General features: G+C 37.3%; 1 protein-coding gene across 11 annotated transcripts in view; it reads left to right on the top strand.

The window, feature by feature from the left end:
• MARK1 (microtubule affinity regulating kinase 1) overlaps positions 1-19,261 on the top strand; it is a 140,387-nt gene that overhangs the window by 32,530 nt on the left and 88,596 nt on the right. Inside the window, exon 2 of one of the 11 annotated variants that reach the window (XM_036932200.2) lies at positions 14,532-14,634. The exons of 8 other annotated variants lie outside the window; for them this stretch is intronic. In XM_036932200.2, the coding sequence (XP_036788095.1) occupies positions 14,632-14,634 (3 nt within the window). In that variant the 5' untranslated portion in view covers positions 14,532-14,631. Of the gene's footprint in view, positions 1-14,528; positions 14,635-17,351; positions 17,379-19,261 lie in introns of those variants that run through there. 2 more of the 11 variants (XM_036932190.2, XM_057495155.1) reach the window with 2 other exon arrangements.

Raw genomic sequence — 19,261 nt, 5'->3', positions numbered from 1 at the left:
CTTTAAAGAAATAAAAACTCCAACTCTGTGCTATTGTATGAACTAGAAACCCTAAACTGAGAAATTAATATAAGAATAGTTTCATGGCTTTGGTAGACTCTTAGTAGAACAAGTGAAAAGTGCTGAGCAGAATTGCTTTCAAAATCTGGAGTGCATAGGACTATCACCAAAAAATATTAATGATAATATTTTACTGATTATATGAGGAAACCATCTCTGGGGAGAGTTAATAAATGAAAACAAACAAACAAATACCACTCCAACAAGTGGAATAATCTGAAACAATCTAAATGTAAATTCATTAAAAATTTTTTGAAGGCAGGAATGAAAACCACAGTGAATAAATTAAAATAAATATGCTAATTAGAAAGGGTGTAAAATGGAAATTATAGAAATGAAATAAAGAGTCATTGAAATTGAAAATTCTATAAAATGGTTAAACAACATTATATCTAGCTGAAGACAGACTTGGTGGACTGGAATATAGAGCTAAGGATATGGCTTTGAAAAATGAATCGCAAAGAAATAGACATTGAGAATATTAAATAGTGATAAATATGGAGCATAGAATGACAAAGTATAACATGCATTTAATAGATACTGTAGAAAGATAATAGAAGAAATCTTTATTTTAATTTTTAAAAATTTTGGTATCATTAATCTACAATTACATGAGGAACATTATGTTTACTAGACTCCCCCCATCACCAAGTCCCCCCATAGAAGAAATCTTTGAAAGAGACCATTTTGAAAAGATGATGGTTGAGAGTCATTCAGAATTGATGAGATTTATTCTTCAGATTGATGCCCACTAAATATCTAGCAGAATAAATAAAAAGAAATTCATACCTAGTGGAATTACAAACTCAAAATAGACAGAATGTGAGTGACAGTCAAGGAGAAAGCATAATTTCCAAAGTAACAACAGTTAGATGAACAGTAGAGTTCTTATCAGAAATAATAAATATAATTAAAATGGGATAAATTCTTTAAATACTGTGAGATAAAGTAACTGTCAATCTCATATTTTCTTCTTAATGACTCTTTAAGAGCAAGGGCAAAATAAAGGTATTTTCAGATAAAGACTGAGATTTTTCTTACTACTTTTCCTTTTGAACTACCAAAAGATGTAGTTCAGGAAAAAGGAAAGAGAATCTGGAAGAAAGGAGTTGGATGTAAGAAATTACAACAAGCAAAGAAATTTCAGGTTGATACATATAAACACTGACTATAAAACTAACAAAAAAGAGAAATTGCTTATTTTTAGGATGTTGAGAAAAAAGAACAAAAATGCTGGATAAGAATAACATGGATAATGGCATGGGAAACACTGGAGCTAAAACTTCTGACATCTTAGGTTACTGGGGAGGAGGATGGAAAATGAGTTACTTTTTAAATTTAAGGCATATTATGCATTTTAAAATTGAACTAAAAGAAGTAGGATGTATACCAGCTTGGAGTGAGGAAAATTAAACTAAACTCAGTGGAAGGAAGAAAAGAAAAAAAAAGGTAGTCACAAAATAAATATTATCCTGTTTGAGACAGTTTTTTTACTTCAACTACTTGAAAGTTACTAAAGCTAGGGGGCGGAAGATGGCGGCGTGAGTAGAGCAGCGGAAATCTCCTCCCAAAACAACATATATCTATGAAAATATAACAAAGACAACCCTTCCTAGAATAAAGACCAGAGGACACAGGACAACATCCAGACCACATCCGCACCTGAGAGAACCCAGCGCCTCGCGAAGGGGGTAAGATACAAGCCCCGGCCCCGCGGGAGCCGAGCGCCCCTCCCCCCAGCTCCCGGCGGGAGAAGAGCAGGCAGAGCGGAAGGGAGACGGAGCCCAGGGCTGCCGAACACCCAGCCCCAGCCATCCGGGCCAGAGTGCAGGGCCCTCGATACTGGGAAAACAGGGCAGCAAGAACAGTGAGCAGACACTGGAAGCTGGGGGACAGAGGACATAAGAAAAGCGCGCGACCATTTTTTTTTTTTTTTTGCTTTTTTGCTGCTTTGTTTTGGCGAGCGCTTTTTGGAAGTCTTAAAGGGACAGGGACCCCAATATTAGGGAAACAGGGCAGAAAGACCGGTGAGCAGAGGCCTGAGGCTGGCACCGGAGAATGAAGAAAAACGAACGACCACCTTTTTTTTTTAATTAAAAATTTTTTTTTTTTAATTAAAAAAATTTTTTTTCTTGTTTTTTTTTGTGGTCGTTGTTTTGTTTTGGTGGGTGCTTTTTGGAAGTCTTAAAGGGGCAGGGCGGGTCACTTAATCCAGAGGTAGGGAACCCGGGATCTCTGGGCACCCTAACCCCTGGGCTGCAGGGAGCAGGGAGGCCCCTTACGGAGATAAATAGCCTCCCAGCAGCTCCTGCTCCAACGCGACTCCACCATTTTGGAGTAGCTGCCCGAGCCAGGCCACGCCCACAGCAACAGCGGAGATTAACTCCATAGCAGCCGGGCAGGAAGCAGAAACCCTGTCTGCGCGCAGCTGCGCAGTACAAGCCACTAGAGGCCGCTGTTCTCCCAGGAGAGGAGGGCCACAAACCAACAAGAAAGGAAGTCCTTCCAGCCGTCACTCGTCCCAGTTCTGCAGACTATTCCTATCACCATGAAAAGGCAAAGCTACAGGCAGACAAAGATCACAGAGACAACACCAGAGAAGGAGACAGACCTAACCAGTCTTCCTGACAAAGAATTCAAAATAAGAATCATAAACATGCTGACAGAGATGCAGAGAAATACGCAAGAAAAATGGGATGAAGTCCGGAAAGAGATCACAGATGCCAGAAAGGAGATCGCAGAAATGAAACAAACTCTGGAAGGGTTTATAAGCAGAATGGATAGAATGCAAGAGGCCATTGATGGAATTGAAATCAGAGAACAGGAACGCATAGAAGCTGACATAGAGAGAGACAAAAGGATCTCCAGGAATGAAACAATATTAAGAGAACTGTGTGACCAATCTAAAAGGAGCAATATCCGTATTATAGGGGTCCCAGAAGAAGAAGAGAGAGGCAAAGAGATGGAAAGTATCTTAGAAGAAATAATTGCTGAAAACTTCCCCACACTGGGGGAGGAAGTAATCAAACAGACCACGGAAATACACAGAACCCCCAACAGAAAGGATCCAAGAAGGGCAACACCAAGACACATAATAATTAAAATGGCAAAGATCAAGGACAAGGAAAGAGTGTTAAAGGCAGCTAGAGAGAAAACGGTCACCTATAAAGGGAAACCCATCAGGCTAACGTCAGATTTCTCAACAGAAACCCTACAGGCCAGAAGAGAATGGCATGATATATTTAATACAATGAAACAGAAGGGCCTTGAACCAAGGATACTGTATCCAGCACGACTATCATTCAAATATGATGGTGGGATTAAACAATTCCCAGACAAACAAAAGCTGAGGGAATTTGCTTTCCACAAACCACCACTACAGAACATCTTACAGGGACTGCTCTAGATGGGAGCACTCCTAGAAAGAGCACAGCACAAAACACCCAACATATGAAGAATCGAGGAGGAGGAACAAGAAGGGAGAGAAGAAAAGAATCTCCAGACAGTGTATATAACAGCTCAATAAGTGAGCTAAGTTAGGCAGTAAGATACTAAAGAGGCTAACCTTGAACCTTTGGTAACCACGAATTTAAAGCCTGCAATGGCAATAAGTACATATCTTTCAATAGTCACCCTAAATGTTAATGGGTTGAATGCACCAATCAAAAGACACAGAGTAACAGAATGGATAAAAAAGCAAGACCCATCTATATGCTGCTTACAAGAAACTCACCTCAAACCCAAAGACATGTACAGACTAAAAGTCAAGGGATGGAAAAACATATTTCAAGCAAACAACAGTGAGAAGAAAGCAGGGGTTGCAGTACTAATATCAGACAAAATAGACTTCAAAACAAAGAAAGTAACAAGAGATAAAGAAGGACACTACATAATGATAAAGGGCTCAGTCCAACAAGAGGATATAACCATTCTAAATATATATGCACCCAACACAGGAGCACCAGCATATGTGAAACAAATACTAACAGAACTAAAGGGGGATATAGACTGCAATGCATTCATTCTAGGAGACTTCAACACACCACTCACCCCAAAGGATAGATCCACTGGGCAGAAAATAAGTAAGGACACGGAAGCACTGAACAACACAGTAGAGCAGATGGACCTAATAGACATCTATAGAACTCTACATCCAAAAGCAGCGGGATATACATTCTTCTCAAGTGCACATGGAACATTCTCCAGAATAGACCACATACTAGGCCACAAAAAGAGCCTCAGAAAATTCCAAAAGATTGAAATCCTACCAACCAACTTTTCAGACCACAAAGGCATAAAACTAGAAATAAACTGTACAAAGAAAGCAAAGAGGCTCACGAACACATGGAGGCTTAACAACACGCTCCTAAATAATCAATGGATCAATGACCAAATCAAAATGGAGATCCAGCAATATATGGAAACAAATGACAACAACAACACTAAGCCCCAACTTCTGTGGGACGCAGCAAAAGCAGTCTTAAGAGGAAAGTATATAGCAATCCAAGCATATTTAAAAAAGGAAGAGCAATCCCAAATGAATGGTCTAATGTCACAATTATCGAAATTGGAAAAAGAAGAACAGATGAGGCCTAAGGTCAGCAGAAGGAGGGACATAATAAAGATCAGAGAAGAAATAAATAAAATTGAGAAGAATAAAACAATAGCAAAAATCAATGAAACCAAGAGCTGGTTCTTCGAGAAAATAAACAAAATAGATAAGCCTCTAGCCAGACTTATTAAGAAGAAAAGAGAGTCAACACAAATCAACAGTATCAGAAACGAGAAAGGAAAAATCACGACGGACCCCACGGAAATGCAAAGAATTATTGGAGAATACTATGAAAACCTATATGCTAACAAGCTGGGAAACCTAGGAGAAATGGACAACTTCCTAGAAAAATATAACCTTCCAAGATTGACCCAGGAAGAAACAGAAAATCTAAACAGACCAATTACCAGCAACGAAATTGAAGAGGTAATCAAAAAACTACCAAAGAACAAAACCCCCGGGCCAGATGGATTTACCTCGGAATTTTATCAGACATACAGGGAAGACATAATACCCATTCTCCTTAAAGTTTTCCAAAAAATAGAGGAGGAGGGGATACTCCCAAACTCATTCTATGAAGCTAACATCACCCTAATACCAAAACCAGGCAAAGACCCCACCAAAAAAGAAAACTACAGACCAATATCCCTGATGAACGTAGATGCAAAAATACTCAACAAAATATTAGCAAACCGAATTCAAAAATACATCAAAAGGATCATACACCATGACCAAGTGGGATTCATTCCAGGGATGCAAGGATGGTACAACATTCGAAAGTCCATCAACATCATCCACCACATCAACAAAAAGAAAGACAAAAACCACATGATCATCTCCATAGATGCTGAAAAAGCATTTGACAAAGTTCAACATCCATTCATGTTAAAAACTCTCAGCAAAATGGGAATAGAGGGCAAGTACCTCAACATAATAAAGGCCATCTATGATAAACCCACAGCCAACATTATATTGAACAGCGAGAAGCTGAAAGCATTTCCTCTGAGATCGGGAACTAGACAGGGATGCCCACTCTCTCCACTGTTATTTAACATAGTACTGGAGGTCCTAGCCACGGCAATCAGACAAAATAAAGAAATACAAGGAATCCAGATTGGTAAAGAAGAAGTTAAACTGTCACTATTTGCAGATGACATGATACTGTACATAAAAAACCCTAAAGACTCCACCCCAAAATTACTAGAACTGATATCGGAATACAGCAAAGTTGCAGGATACAAAATCAACACACAGAAATCTGTGGCTTTCCTATATACTAACAATGAACCAACAGAGAGAGAAATCAGGAAAACAACTCCATTCACAATTGCATCAAAAAAAATAAAATACCTAGGAATAAACCTAACCAAAGAAGTGAAAGACTTATACTCTGAAAACTACAAGTCACTCTTAAGAGAAATTAAAGGGGACACTAACAGATGGAAACTCATCCCATGCTCGTGGCTAGGAAGAATTAATATCGTTAAAATGGCCATCCTGCCCAAAGCAATATACAGATTTGATGCAATCCCTATGAAACTACCAGCAACATTCTTCAATGAACTGGAACAAATAATTCAAAAATTCATATGGAAACACCAAAGACCCCGAATAGCCAAAGCAATCCTGAGAAAGAAGAATAAAGTAGGGGGGATCTCACTCCCCAACTTCAAGCTCTACTATAAAGCCATAGTAATCAAGACAATTTGGTACTGGCACAAGAGCAGAGCCACAGACCAATGGAACAGACTAGAGAATGCAGACATTAACCCAGACATATATGGTCAATTAATATTTGATAAAGGAGCCATGGACATACAATGGCGAAATGACAGTCTCTTCAACAGGTGGTGCTGGCAAAACTGGACAGCTACATGTAGGAGAATGAAACTGGACCATTGTCTAACCCCATATACAAAAGTAAACTCAAAATGGATCAAAGACCTGAATGTAAGCCATGAAACCATTAAACTCTTGGAAGAAAACATAGGCGAAAACCTCTTAGACATAAACATGAGTGACCTCTTCTTGAACATATCTCCCCGGGCAAGGAAAACAACAGCAAAAATGAGTAAGTGGGACTATATTAAGCTGAAAAGCTTCTGTACAGCAAAAGACACCATCAATAGAACAAGAAGGATCCCTACAGTATGGGAGAATATATTTGAAAATGACACATCCGATAAAGGCTTGACGTCCAGAATATATAAGGAGCTCTCACGCCTCAACAAACAAAAAACAAATAACCCAATTAAAAAATGGGCAGAGGAACTGAACAGACAGTTCTCCAAAAAGGAAATACAGATGGCCAACAGACACATGAAAAGATGCTCCACATCGCTAATTATCAGAGAAATGCAAATTAAAACTACAATGAGGTATCACCTCACACCAGTAAGGATGGCTGCCATCCAAAAGACAAACAACAACAAATGTTGGCGAGGCTGTGGAGAAAGGGGAACCCTCCTACACTGCTGGTGGGAATGTAAGTTAGTTCAACCATTGTGGAAAGCAGTATGGAGGTACATCAAAATGCTCAAAACAGACTTACCATTTGACCCAGGAATTGCACTCCTAGGAATTTACCCTAAGAATGCAGCAATCAAGTTTGAGAAAGACAGATGCACCCCTATGTTTATCGCAGCACTATTTACAATAGCCAAGAATTGGAAGCAACCTAAATGTCCATCAATAGATGAATGGATAAAGAAGATGTGGTACATATACACAATGGAATACTACTCAGCTATAAGAAAAGGGCAAATCCAATCATTTGCAGCAACATGGATGGAGCTGGAGGGTATTATGCTCAGTGAAACAAGCCAAGCGGAGAAAGAGAAATACCAAATGATTTCACTTATCTGTGGAATATAAGAACAAAGGAAAAACTGAAGGAACAAAACAGCAGCAGAATCACAGAACTCAAGAATGGACTAACAGGTACCAAAGGGAAAGGGACTGGGGAGGATGGGTGGGTAGGGAGGGATAAGGGGGGGAGAAGTAGGGGGGTATTAAGATTAACATGCATGGGGGGGTAGGAGAAAAGGGAGGGCTGTACAACACAGAGAAGGCAAGTAGTGATTCTACAACATTTAGCTATGCTGATGGACAGTGACTGTAAAGGGGTTTATAGGGGAGACCTGGTATAGGGGAGAGCCTAGTAAACATAATATTCGTCATGTAAGTGTAGATTAGTGATAGAAAAAAAAAAAAAAAAAGGGCAGTTCCTGTGTGGTAACCTCCAACGAGTTCTACACAAGGGTATAAAGGGCATATAAAAGTGTAGGCAAAGGGTCTGTTTGTGTTTATACAGAGGATCAAAGCCTAATTGGGCTACCCCGAAAATGAACTAAGATACGATATGAAAAAGAACTTCCAACATCTGCACTCTCTGGAAGACTCATGCCAGAAGATGATCATCAAAAAACCCCAACAAAGATCCACGCACTGCTACAGCTGTAGATGCACTCATCCCACCAGTTCCTGGACTTGCCATGGGAATGAGGAAGGAGATATCTAAGCTGACCTGTGCATACAGTAAAACAACAAATTTGACTGGATCTATACTGTTGGAACTCAACCAAGAATTTGGAGAAGTGCAAATTGTAGCGCTCCAAAGTCTTACAACTACAAACTATTTATTGTTAAAAGGACATATGGCATGTGAACAGTCCCCAGGAATGGGTTGTTTTAATTTGTCTGATTTCTCTCAGACTGTTCAAGTTCATTTGGACAATATCCACCATATCATAGATAAGTTTTCACAAATGCCTAAGGTGCCTAACTGGTTTTCTTGGTTTCACTGCAGATGGCTGGTAATTACAGATATGCTTTGGTTATGTAACTATACTCCTATTATGTTAATGTGTGTGTGCAATTTAAGTAGTAGCTTAAAACCTATACATGCTGAAGTTACTCTACAAGAAGATATATCAAAGAAATAATCAATCTTCCCATGTTTTCTTCCGCCTGCTACTTCTATAGCTTTTCTTCTTCCTTCCTAATTACAACCCTTAAATAGAATTCGTGCCTCATATCAAATTTACCGAGTATCATAATTCTTCCAAGTGGTAAAGATACCTCAAGACAAATGCTGGGCATAGAAGCCACAGGGCATAAATATGCAAAGAAGTAAAAAGCTAACTTTTTCAAACAATAAGGCTTCTCTCTCACTTACCAACTTCACATTTCCCTGTATGGCCCCGGAAGATGACTGGTTAGCCAGAGACGGGTAAGATTCCTCAAGGGAGGAACAACCTAAGACAGGCACAGTCGCAGGGGGGCCATCAGGTGAGAAATTGGGGATCAACAGAGGTGAGGCTTAGAACCTCACCCCCCCGCTCTGAGAGAAATCTTCTGCATACGTGGATGTTTTATTGCCCTGGTCTAGCTTGGATTAACACATAGTCTACAGGCACACACCTGATCATCTACATGTGCTCTCTTACAACACTAAACTATGTTTTCTACCTTTATCTTGTATCTACCTACCACTTCAGCATTTTATTAAAAATAATAATAATAAAGAGAGAAATGTGGTATCCACATATAAATCAAGTATAAAAACCAAATGAGTATTCATATTTGAACTGACTGTTTATAGTTCATAATGCATGAGCAAAACCGAAAGTTTCTGTGATGACTGCCCTTGTACTGTTCACTATGTAACTTATTCATTATGTAAGAATTTGTTCTACATGTAAAAACTTGTTTGTTATGCCTCAGAAGATTGGAGACTGACAAAAATTAGGCTTGGGGTGGAATAATGATTGTGCATTGAGCATTGACTCCCCTATACAGAATTTTATTGTCGTTAACAACCATTTGATCAATAAATATGAGAGATGCCCTCACAAAAAAAAAAAAGACAGACTTCCAATGGTAAAATACATTAGTAACCGGGATGTAAGGTATAGCATAAGGAATATAGTCAAGATATTGTAACAGCCTGGTAGGGTGATAGCTGGAACCTAGAATTATGTATATAAATGTTCTACCACTGTGTTGTACACTTGAAACTCATGTAATGTAATACTGTGTGTCAACTACCCTTCAATAAAAAATAATTATTAAAAAAAAAAAAAAAAAGAAAGTTACTAAAGCTAATGACAATGAAAAGTTTAAAAGGTGATCAAAGACCTGGCATCTTAATATTAATACCAGACCAATAAGATAAAGGGCATTATTAGAGATAAGGAAAGTCATTACCCTAAATAATCAAAGTTACTATTCACAAAGAGCTATATTCAGTAATCTGTGAGTTTATAATAACACAATCACAGATAGATTAAAAAATTGATATAGTAAATAAATAGACAAATAGTTTTTAAAAATACCTCTGAAGGTAAAACAAAATTAGTAAAAAAAAATTTTGAACAGACAAAAATAACTTCTGTTCAATGAGCATTTTGGTTAAAGTATAATTAACATGAAAATTTACTACCCTGAATGCACATATTAGAAAATAAGGGAACAAGAATTAATTATCTAGCTTTAAAAAGAAAACAAAATAGGTCCAAGTTTTTGCAATATAAAGAACAGGTTAAACATAGGGAATGTAGAAGGAAGGGAATAATGGAAATTAGAGCAGACATTAATGTAATAAAAAAACAAAGAAAAATGAAAGAAATCATTAACACCAAAGCGGCTCTTTAGAAAGATGAATAAAATAGAAAGGGGTGTTTAAGACATGACCCTGGTGCATGCCAACATTTGGCACGAGGGAAGAGGAGCAAAGGGCGTTAAAGTAATAGGTTAGGAGGAAAATCTGGAGAGTGCTGTGTTGCAGAAGCCAAAGAATAAAGAGAGTCAACTGTGTCAGATGCAACTATTGGATTTTTCAACATAGAGGTAACTGATAATGTTAACAAGGCTAGTGCCAGTGTAGTGGTAGAGACGACACACCTGGTTGGAGTTGGTTGAAGCAAAGATTGAGAAGTGATGACAGCATCTTACAAACAACTACAAGAACTTTTTAAAGGAAATTTTTTTTGCATAGGGAAGCAAGAAATAGACAAATAGTTGGAAGGGGACATAGGGTCATGGGAGAATTTTCTCTTTTGAGATACAAGGATGGGTTTATGTGCTATTGGATGTAGTCCATTTGGGAGAGAGTGATTGATGGGTCAGGTGAGCAAGAGTGAGTGCAGGAGCAAAGCCCTTGAAAAGGTCAGACTGTGGGATCTATATCAGGAGGTGTTTTGTTAACAGCAGGGACATTTTGTAAAGATTGTGGGTAGGCTGTATTGTTGATGTGGGATGAACACTGAGTGGCTTTCTGATTGTTCTGTACTATTAATGAACTAGAACATCACTTGGCAAGTGGAGATATAACAGGAAGGAGGAGAAAACATGAAGTGGAAGTTGTAGAAAAGGGTAAAATGAGTATACCCAAAGTATAGAAGACCCTCGGGCTGTATGAGTCCTCATTGGGATTTGTGGCCAAAAATGTAAAGTGAAATCAGGTAGTCCACTTGTGTATGTGTCTGACAGTGTTGAGGCTGTTCAGAACCAGGTGTGGAGTGGCAGCATGATTGGGTTTCACAGTGGGGAGGATTTGCCAAGCAGATATGAAAGAGGGAGTAGAAAGTGGGAGGGAATTAAGGATGTTTGTATGGGAGTAGCTGTAGTAATTATGGCCTATTAGCCAGTAAGGAGGTAAGTGAGGACATGACAGGGATGAATGAGAATGGGGTAGGGTCAGTGGATTACTGGTTTTGAGGTTGGAGGAAGCTTTGGATATTCCAGTGTGATGAGATATTGGGGGCAAGAGTTAAGTGCATTAAGTAGGTATTCTAAGTGCTCTCAGCTTCTATGAAAAGACTTAGAGAGGATACATGAAAAGTAAAAAAGTTGCAAAGAACGTCAAGAGCACAGTTTCATTATAGTGTTTATATCAGTACATGACAAAAAGCATTTTCTGGAAAGGTCCATACCACTCTCAAACACATGGTCAGAAAATTTTTCTTAGTGTTGTCTGAGTTACAAATAAGGTCTGCTGGAATAGAAGAGATAATTATGGTTATTGGTTGATGAAAATTGGGCTTGGGTGAATGAAGAGTGTGTGTTAATGAATAAAAAACCAAATCTGTATTATTTGGCAGCTGTTAATTATGTTCTGTTTGCTTCTGGGTGTTCTAGGTTTCAGAATTTCACTGATAAAACTTGTAAAAAATGAATAAAAATCTTTTGGAAATGGGATGAGATTACCAACTTTTTTGTCAAGTAAATGGGGAAAAATTCACCATGAACTATCAACATAGTTATTTAAAAGAAAGGATAGCTTAGTACCAAAATAGGAGAAGTACATGATCTCAAAATAAAAGATGGTCCTTTCAGGAGAGAACATTTGGCAATCTTATGCTAATATGAATATGTGTATATATATTTACATACATACCTAAATATTTTCCTTAGTTTTCTGAGGACCTATATAAACTTCCATCCACTTGGAAATATTTCAAAAATACCTAACTTACTTCTTGTAAGAAGAACCTAGGCAGTAATCTATTTTACATTTTGGTGATATTATTATCAATCAAAAAGTAGCTAAGGTAGAATTTTAGCCATAATTAGTTAAGGAATTGGAAGGGCTACATAGAACCATGTGAGGATTTTCATTAAATGGTCGGGACCCCTTAAAAACTCCCACCTCCCCCAACCCAGTTACATTTTGTACATAATCCATATCCCTGCTCATCCTGCATTTAAATATATTCTTTGTCCAGAGGTGGCACTAAACTGAGACACAGATCTCTTTGCCGCCTTGGACTATCTGCCATTACTGTGTCTACAGAATGTGGTTCATGGTATGATGCTCAATAAATGTCTGAGATGAACTTAAATGAAATAATCTATCCCAAGGGCAATTCCTAATAGTGGAAGGAAAAATCCTTTCTAACAGTAAATTAACAGAATTCTTGATTTTGGTGACTAATAAATAAAATCTAGAAAGACAATGAAGAAAATTATTTAAAAAGATAGCATAAAAGTCTGAATTATTTATCTGAATTAATTACCTGTATAATAATGGCTAACATTTATTGAATGATTGCAAAGTACCTCTCACTATGTTGTGTATTATCCATCCACTTACTCAACAAATGTTTACTGAGTTCCTACTTGTGTATATCAGTCACTGTATTCAGGCACCAGGGATATTGAGGTAAATGAGACAGACAAGATTTTTACTCTTGGGAGGGAATGTCATGAAAACATGATTTTTTAAAACAATAATTTTAGGTAGTAGTAAACAATATAAAAAAAATAAAGGAGGGAGAGTTAAAGAATGGAGAGAAATTGGTGGGAGGTTCTTTCAAAAACAGTGGTCAGAGAATATCCCTCTGTGCAGTTGTGTGACAGTTGAACAGAGAGCTCTTTGAAGAAGGTAGTTATCACACCATTTTTTCACTTGTGGTACATAGGAATTGCCAGGTTCAATACCTTGCCCAAGGTTGCATAGCTAATAAGACGCAGTGCCAGGATTAAAGCCAAGTAGCCTGACTCCAGACCCATTTCTCTTAATCACTATGCTAAAGTCTATGGAAATGAATAATGAAATTATAGTTCCAATGGAAATGCTTTATTTGAATCCAGCAATTTTTGCCTTGAAAAACTGATACTTCTATTGATACGTCTGAATGCTCATCTTCTTCATTGTGCTGTCTTCCTTTCGGCCCTTTCGTTGCACATCAGCACTTTTACTAGAGGACAGCAGTCGAAAAGAGAAGTGTTGCCCAGTTAAAATGGGTTACATGCTTGTCTATTAAAAACATTCATTGGGCCAGGAACAATGAAGAAACCGGTCTATTAAGCGGCTTTTAAATAGCTGTGAATTTAATTTCTCTCTGTTCTCTATGATTTACATTTAATATGAATACTTCTGAGTTTTTTGTTTTATGATTTTTTGTAACTTCTTTTTGTGGCTTAGAGTGAAACTGTATTTTACTAAAGACTGTGTGTAGTCTAATTGAGTATTAGAAGCTGCATCGAGAAAGGCCGGTCATGTATTTTTGGATGTTCATTCATTCCACACATGAGAGCCTGTTGTAGGCCAGGTAACTTGTATAAGGTGTTTTTCTTGCTGTGAGACAAATCAGCACTTTTTCTGCCCTCTGAATATGTACAATTAACTAATTAATTAATTATAGTGATAATTACGAGGAAGGTGAAAGACCTGATGTATATGCAAATTGTTCCTATGTATATTATCTAGATAGGTCCCATATGGTAGAGGGTAGGAAAAAAAGTAGATTTGCTAAATTATACTCAGCTGGCCTGAGAATAACTAAGATTGGGAAACTGATAGAAAAATAGCACTCTGTGTATACCTACCTTATTAATTACCATATCATATCAAAACTTTTAAGGGTTGTTTCCCACTTTCAGGGTTGTTTCTTATAATCATGTTTATTGCTTAAACAGTTATAGGTTCTCAATATTTGTTGAGTAAGACTAGCCAATATGATATTGAAGTATACTGGTTTAATCTTACTACTGAAGTAATATTATTTTTTTTTCATCTTCAAGAAATATTCAAATACCAAAGGGGAATTTCCAAAATACTTTCCTCTCTATTCTCTTTATTTTTATTCCCTTCTTTATAAGATTATGTTTTCTTTTTTTCTCATTTTGCTGTTTTGAGGGAGGAAACTTCTGCTTATAATTTATGTCAGTACAAAGCTACCTATTTTATGCAAAAGAATATAAAAGTCCCCAAGTGTTTATCATTCTGCCTTTGTATTTTAGGAAGGCATTGCCTGCAGCACCTCCTGCATTAGGAATGAAATAGTAGATGTGAAAAATGACTAGAATTTAAGTGGCAAATTACTATATTTTAATCACCTCCATCAGATATTTTTCTGTTCCTTTCTCAACTTGGCATTTAAGCTGTTGCATGGCGAATCTGTTTTCTTAGCAGTGACCATCACTTGGATCCTGTGAATGTCTTTGATCAGCTAACAACCGATTTCCGATGATGCTGCAATAGTGAGGTCATTCTGGGAGCCACCAGCATCCCGATGGTAATAACCGGAGAATACTACTTTCACACTTGTTTTGGTAAACTGGTTGGTGATCTCTTTCAACTTGTTGACATTGTCCTCAGTGCTTTGAAGGAATAAAAGGAAATGCTGAAAGGTGAACGTGTGCTTGTGTTTGCACTACTCTGTGAGGGTTGGCTGCTTGGTGCGCTCCTGGTCTTGGGGCCTGTTACGAACTGGGATTTCTCCTCATCTCTGTCCTTAAGAACTCTCATCAGATCTTTGATTTCTTCCCCTTTCCACCCTGTTCTTAGCTGTTGGCAAGACTGGACAACTGCCGGCCTCTGGCAGTGGCACAGTCTGCCCTGGAGATGAATGAGAGCTGGCCAGGACACGTGTTCCCTGTGAGCACTCAGCCTGGGATGGGTCCTGAGGGACTGCTTTTAACTGTTTTCAGATACTGTTAATGTTGGGATAGGAAGAGGGTTTAGGGAGGTAACTTAGTTTTCTTTTAGAGACTATAGGCTTTAGAGTAAGACACATAATGGCTTTGACTCCTGGAACTGCCATTTACTAGCTATGTGGCCACTGGCAAATTGTTTTACTTGTCAAGCTTCTGGTTTCTCATCTATAATTTGGATAGTTATCAGCTTCTCAAACTTACAGTACGGGTTAAATAAAATCATGTCTGAAAAACCACTCATCACAGAGGACATTGTCAGTGTTGAGTAAATGATGGTTGCCATTATGATTATTGGGCTGGTAGTAATGTTTTTCCTGTTCTCAGGGATTCCAAGTAGTTGCCCATGTGTTCTGCCATAGTGAGAGTCAGGGCAGAGTGAGGGAGGAGCAGCCAGATGAGAGAATCAACATTTTCAACATAAATATATGCTATTTAATCTTGATATATCTATTCATGATAATATTGAGTAATACCACTTCACCATAGCTGTAACCGCTAGAATTTTCTATTTTGGATCTCCATCTGTAGACCAAAAGATAAACTATGGCCCAATAGTCCCTGAAACTATTACTGGTCAAGCAGTTCACTGAGAGCAAACCATTACTAGGGATTCTTTATTTTACAGGAGATATTGTGAATGTATGTCAGTAAAACTGTTCTTGCCATACTCAGTAAATATGATTTGAGTGGGCATGGAGTTGCCTAAGAATAACAGCATGCACCAACTAAATACATTGTAAAATTAAAAAAAAAAACTTTTTATTGAGGTATAGTTGACTTTTGTATTATTTCAGGTGTACAAGATAATTATTTGATATTTTCATATATTGTAAAATAATTACCACAGTAAGTCTAGTTAACACCTGTCATACAGTTAAAAATTTTTCTCACTTTCAAATATGTAGTGCAGTTTCTATTATTTTTTATTTATATATTTTTATTAAGTATTATTAATATACAATTTTATGTTGCTTTCAAATGTACATCACAGAGGTTTAACAGTCCTCATGATCAACTTATATTATGATTGTGAATTTTGTGCCCTTTTATTTCCCTCCCTCTTCCCCCTACAGCACCTGCCCCAATCCCTTCCCCTTGGTAACCACTAGTCACTTCTCAGTGTCTAAGAGTCTACTGCTGTTTTGTTCCTTCTGTTTTGCTTTGTTTTTATATTCCACAAATAAGTGAATTTATATGGGATTTGTCTTTCTCTTCCTGGCTTATTTCATTGAGCAAAATAGCTTCTAGATCCATCTGTGTGTTGTCAATGGTAGGATTTCTTTTCTTTTTATGGCTGAATAATGGTCCATTATGTATATGGTAGTACAGTTATTATTAATCACAGTCACCATACTGTACAGTGTCCCCGTGACTTACTTATTTTATAACTGGAGGTTTATTTTGTATCTTTTAACTCTCTTTACCTGTTTTGCCTGTCGCTCAGCCTCCTCCTATGGTAGCTACCAGTCTGTTCTCTGTATTTATGAGCTTACTTCTTTGTTTTTTTAATTAAGATTCCACATATAAGTGAGATCATAGGGATTTTGTCTTTCTTTGTCTATTTCACTTAGCATGATGCTCTCAAAGTCCATGTATGTTGTTGCAAATGGCAAGATTTCACTCTTTTTTATGGCTTAATAATATTCTATTTTACATCTGATGCTACATTTTCTTTGTCCATTCATCCGTCAGTGGACACTTAGGTTGTTTCCATATCTTGGCTATTTTTAATAATGCTGGAGTAAACATGGGGTTGCATGTGTCTTTTCAAGTTAGTGTTTTCATTTTCTTCCGATAAGTACCGAGAAGAGGAATCCTGGATCTTAAGGTGGTTCTATTTTTAATTTTTTGAGGAACCTCCATACTGTTTTCCATAGAGGCTACACCAATTTACATTCCCACCAACAGGGCACAAGGGTTCCCATTCTCCACATCCTTGCCAACACTTGTTTCTTATCTTTTGGATAGTGGCCATTCTTGACTAGTGTGAGGTGATACCTCATTGTGGTTTTGATATGCATTTCCCAGATGATTAATGATATTGAGCACCTTTTCATATACCTGTTGGCCATCTTTGGGAAAATGTCTATTCAGAGTCTTTGCCTGTATTTTAATACAATTTTTTTTCCTATTGAGTTGTGTGAGTTCTTTAAATATTTTGGATATTAACCCCTTACCAAATATATGATTTGCAAATGTTTTCTCCCCTTCCATAGGCTGCCTTTTCATTTTGTTGATGGTGTTCTTTGCTGTGCAGAGCTTTTTAGTTTGATGTTATTCCTCTTGTTTATTTTGCTTTTGGTGTCAAATCATGAAATTGAAGGTAAGATGTCAACACATATGAGGTATTCGTCTATCACTTGGTGAATAAATTCAGGCATAATCTAATTTGGCTATTCCTGATAGGAACTACTCAATGGTTTTTTCACTTTGGTTAAGTATTTTTGATGATGGGTAATACATTCAAATAGGTGAACATTTGAAAAATTCAAAAGGGTATACTTTTTCCTAATCTAGTCCCAAGTTTTGGAAGTTTGTTTCCAGAGATATTTTATTCATATACAGATCTCCCCCCACCACTGCCCTTTACACAAATGGCAACATCATAATACTTATTTTCCCTTGATTTTTTTCTTTACAGAGTATATCTGGAGATTATTCCATATCATTACATACAGATCTTCTTTTAAAAAAACTGCTTAGTACTCTACTGTAAGGATATATTTAATCGATTGTTTTCTTCTGACAGTAAAGTTGCTTCTGACTTTTTGTTATTACCAACATTTTTGTTGGAGTGTGTCTTATCCATTGTCATTTTGCATATCTTACGTATGGGAGTTATTTGTAGGCTGAACTCAGATAGAGTTTCTGGCTTATAAAATAAGTACTTAAGAAGCCTCTGTAGGGCACAGTAAGTATGTTTTTTTATCCTAGAGGGAAGGAAAAACATAGTTAAGATAGACTCCATTTGTATGGTAAGCCTTTTAACATTAAATGCTTCTCCAGGACTTTTGTATACATGAACATATATCGAAAGCTAGACTTGCTACTCTGGTGTTTCCTCTTATTTTAAGACAACTCTTATTAGAACTATATTTCTGATATCAGCAATACTGAAAACATTAATCCATTTTGGCATATGACAGGAAGAGTAATTATAATAGGTTCCAGTATTGGTCATATTCCAGACACTGTGCAAAATTATTTGTTTTATGTATTTCTCATTAAAAACTTTTAGTTATAGGTTATATTGCCATTTTGTAGATAAGTAAACTGAAGCTTGGAGAGGTAACTTCTCAAAGGTCACAAAGCTAATAAGTGGCATAGGCACTGTTTGATCCTAGGTCTAACTTCAAACCTTATTTTAATTACCACATGACTCCTGTTTTATATCTGTCTGTGTTTGCCAGGTGTATTTTGGTACATTATATTACTTTTAACCCTTTTTATTACATTTGTTTTAGATGTGTCTCTTACAGGCAGCACGTAAATAGATGACTTTAGGTATACCGCTCCCCGCATAAAAATCTTTTTTTGAATAGGTTATTTTAAATAGTCCACTTATGTTTCATAATATAATAGCTGTATTTAGTCTTGTTAAGTTATTGTATTTGAACCTTTTTAGTGTTTCTTGATGTCTGCACATTCTTAGGTATTCAGGATACGGCATGAAATGAAATAGACACATCTATCTCTGTTCTTTTTTTAAACCCAGATCAAGATAACAATTTTCTCTCTAATATTTCCTCCCTTCACCTATCTGTGTTCTTATTAGGGTCAGGGAGGGAGAGAAAGCTAATATATAATCAATATGTACCCCAAGGGGATATGTGGTATCAAATAGGTCAGAATAAGTCTCACTTAGAGGATGAGATTTGGGGAAAGACTTGAGTTGCTGAGGGGGTCAGCAAAACAGGTATCTGAGAGAAGGCTATTTCAAGCAGATTAGCTAGAGACCAAAGGTCCTCTTGTACAAGTGTGCCAGACATGTTTGAAGAACAGCTAGGAGACCAAATTGGCTGAAAGAAGCTGAGTGAGAAGGGGAGTGGAGGCAAGTGAGGTCAGAGAGGTAAAAGGGGGCCAGATTTTTTTGGACCTAGCTACAGGCCATTATAAGGACTCTGATTTTCACTCTGAGTAAATGCGGTAAGGGTGAAAACAGGGCGACATGTAATGAGGCTATTAGGAGGCTAATATAGTAATCCA

Source organism: Manis pentadactyla, chromosome 19 (assembly GCF_030020395.1).
Source record: "Manis pentadactyla isolate mManPen7 chromosome 19, mManPen7.hap1, whole genome shotgun sequence".
Classification (NCBI taxonomy): Eukaryota; Metazoa; Chordata; class Mammalia; order Pholidota; family Manidae; genus Manis; species Manis pentadactyla.
Note: the sequence above shows the minus strand (reverse complement) of the source record. Positions and strands in the feature narration are given on the sequence as shown.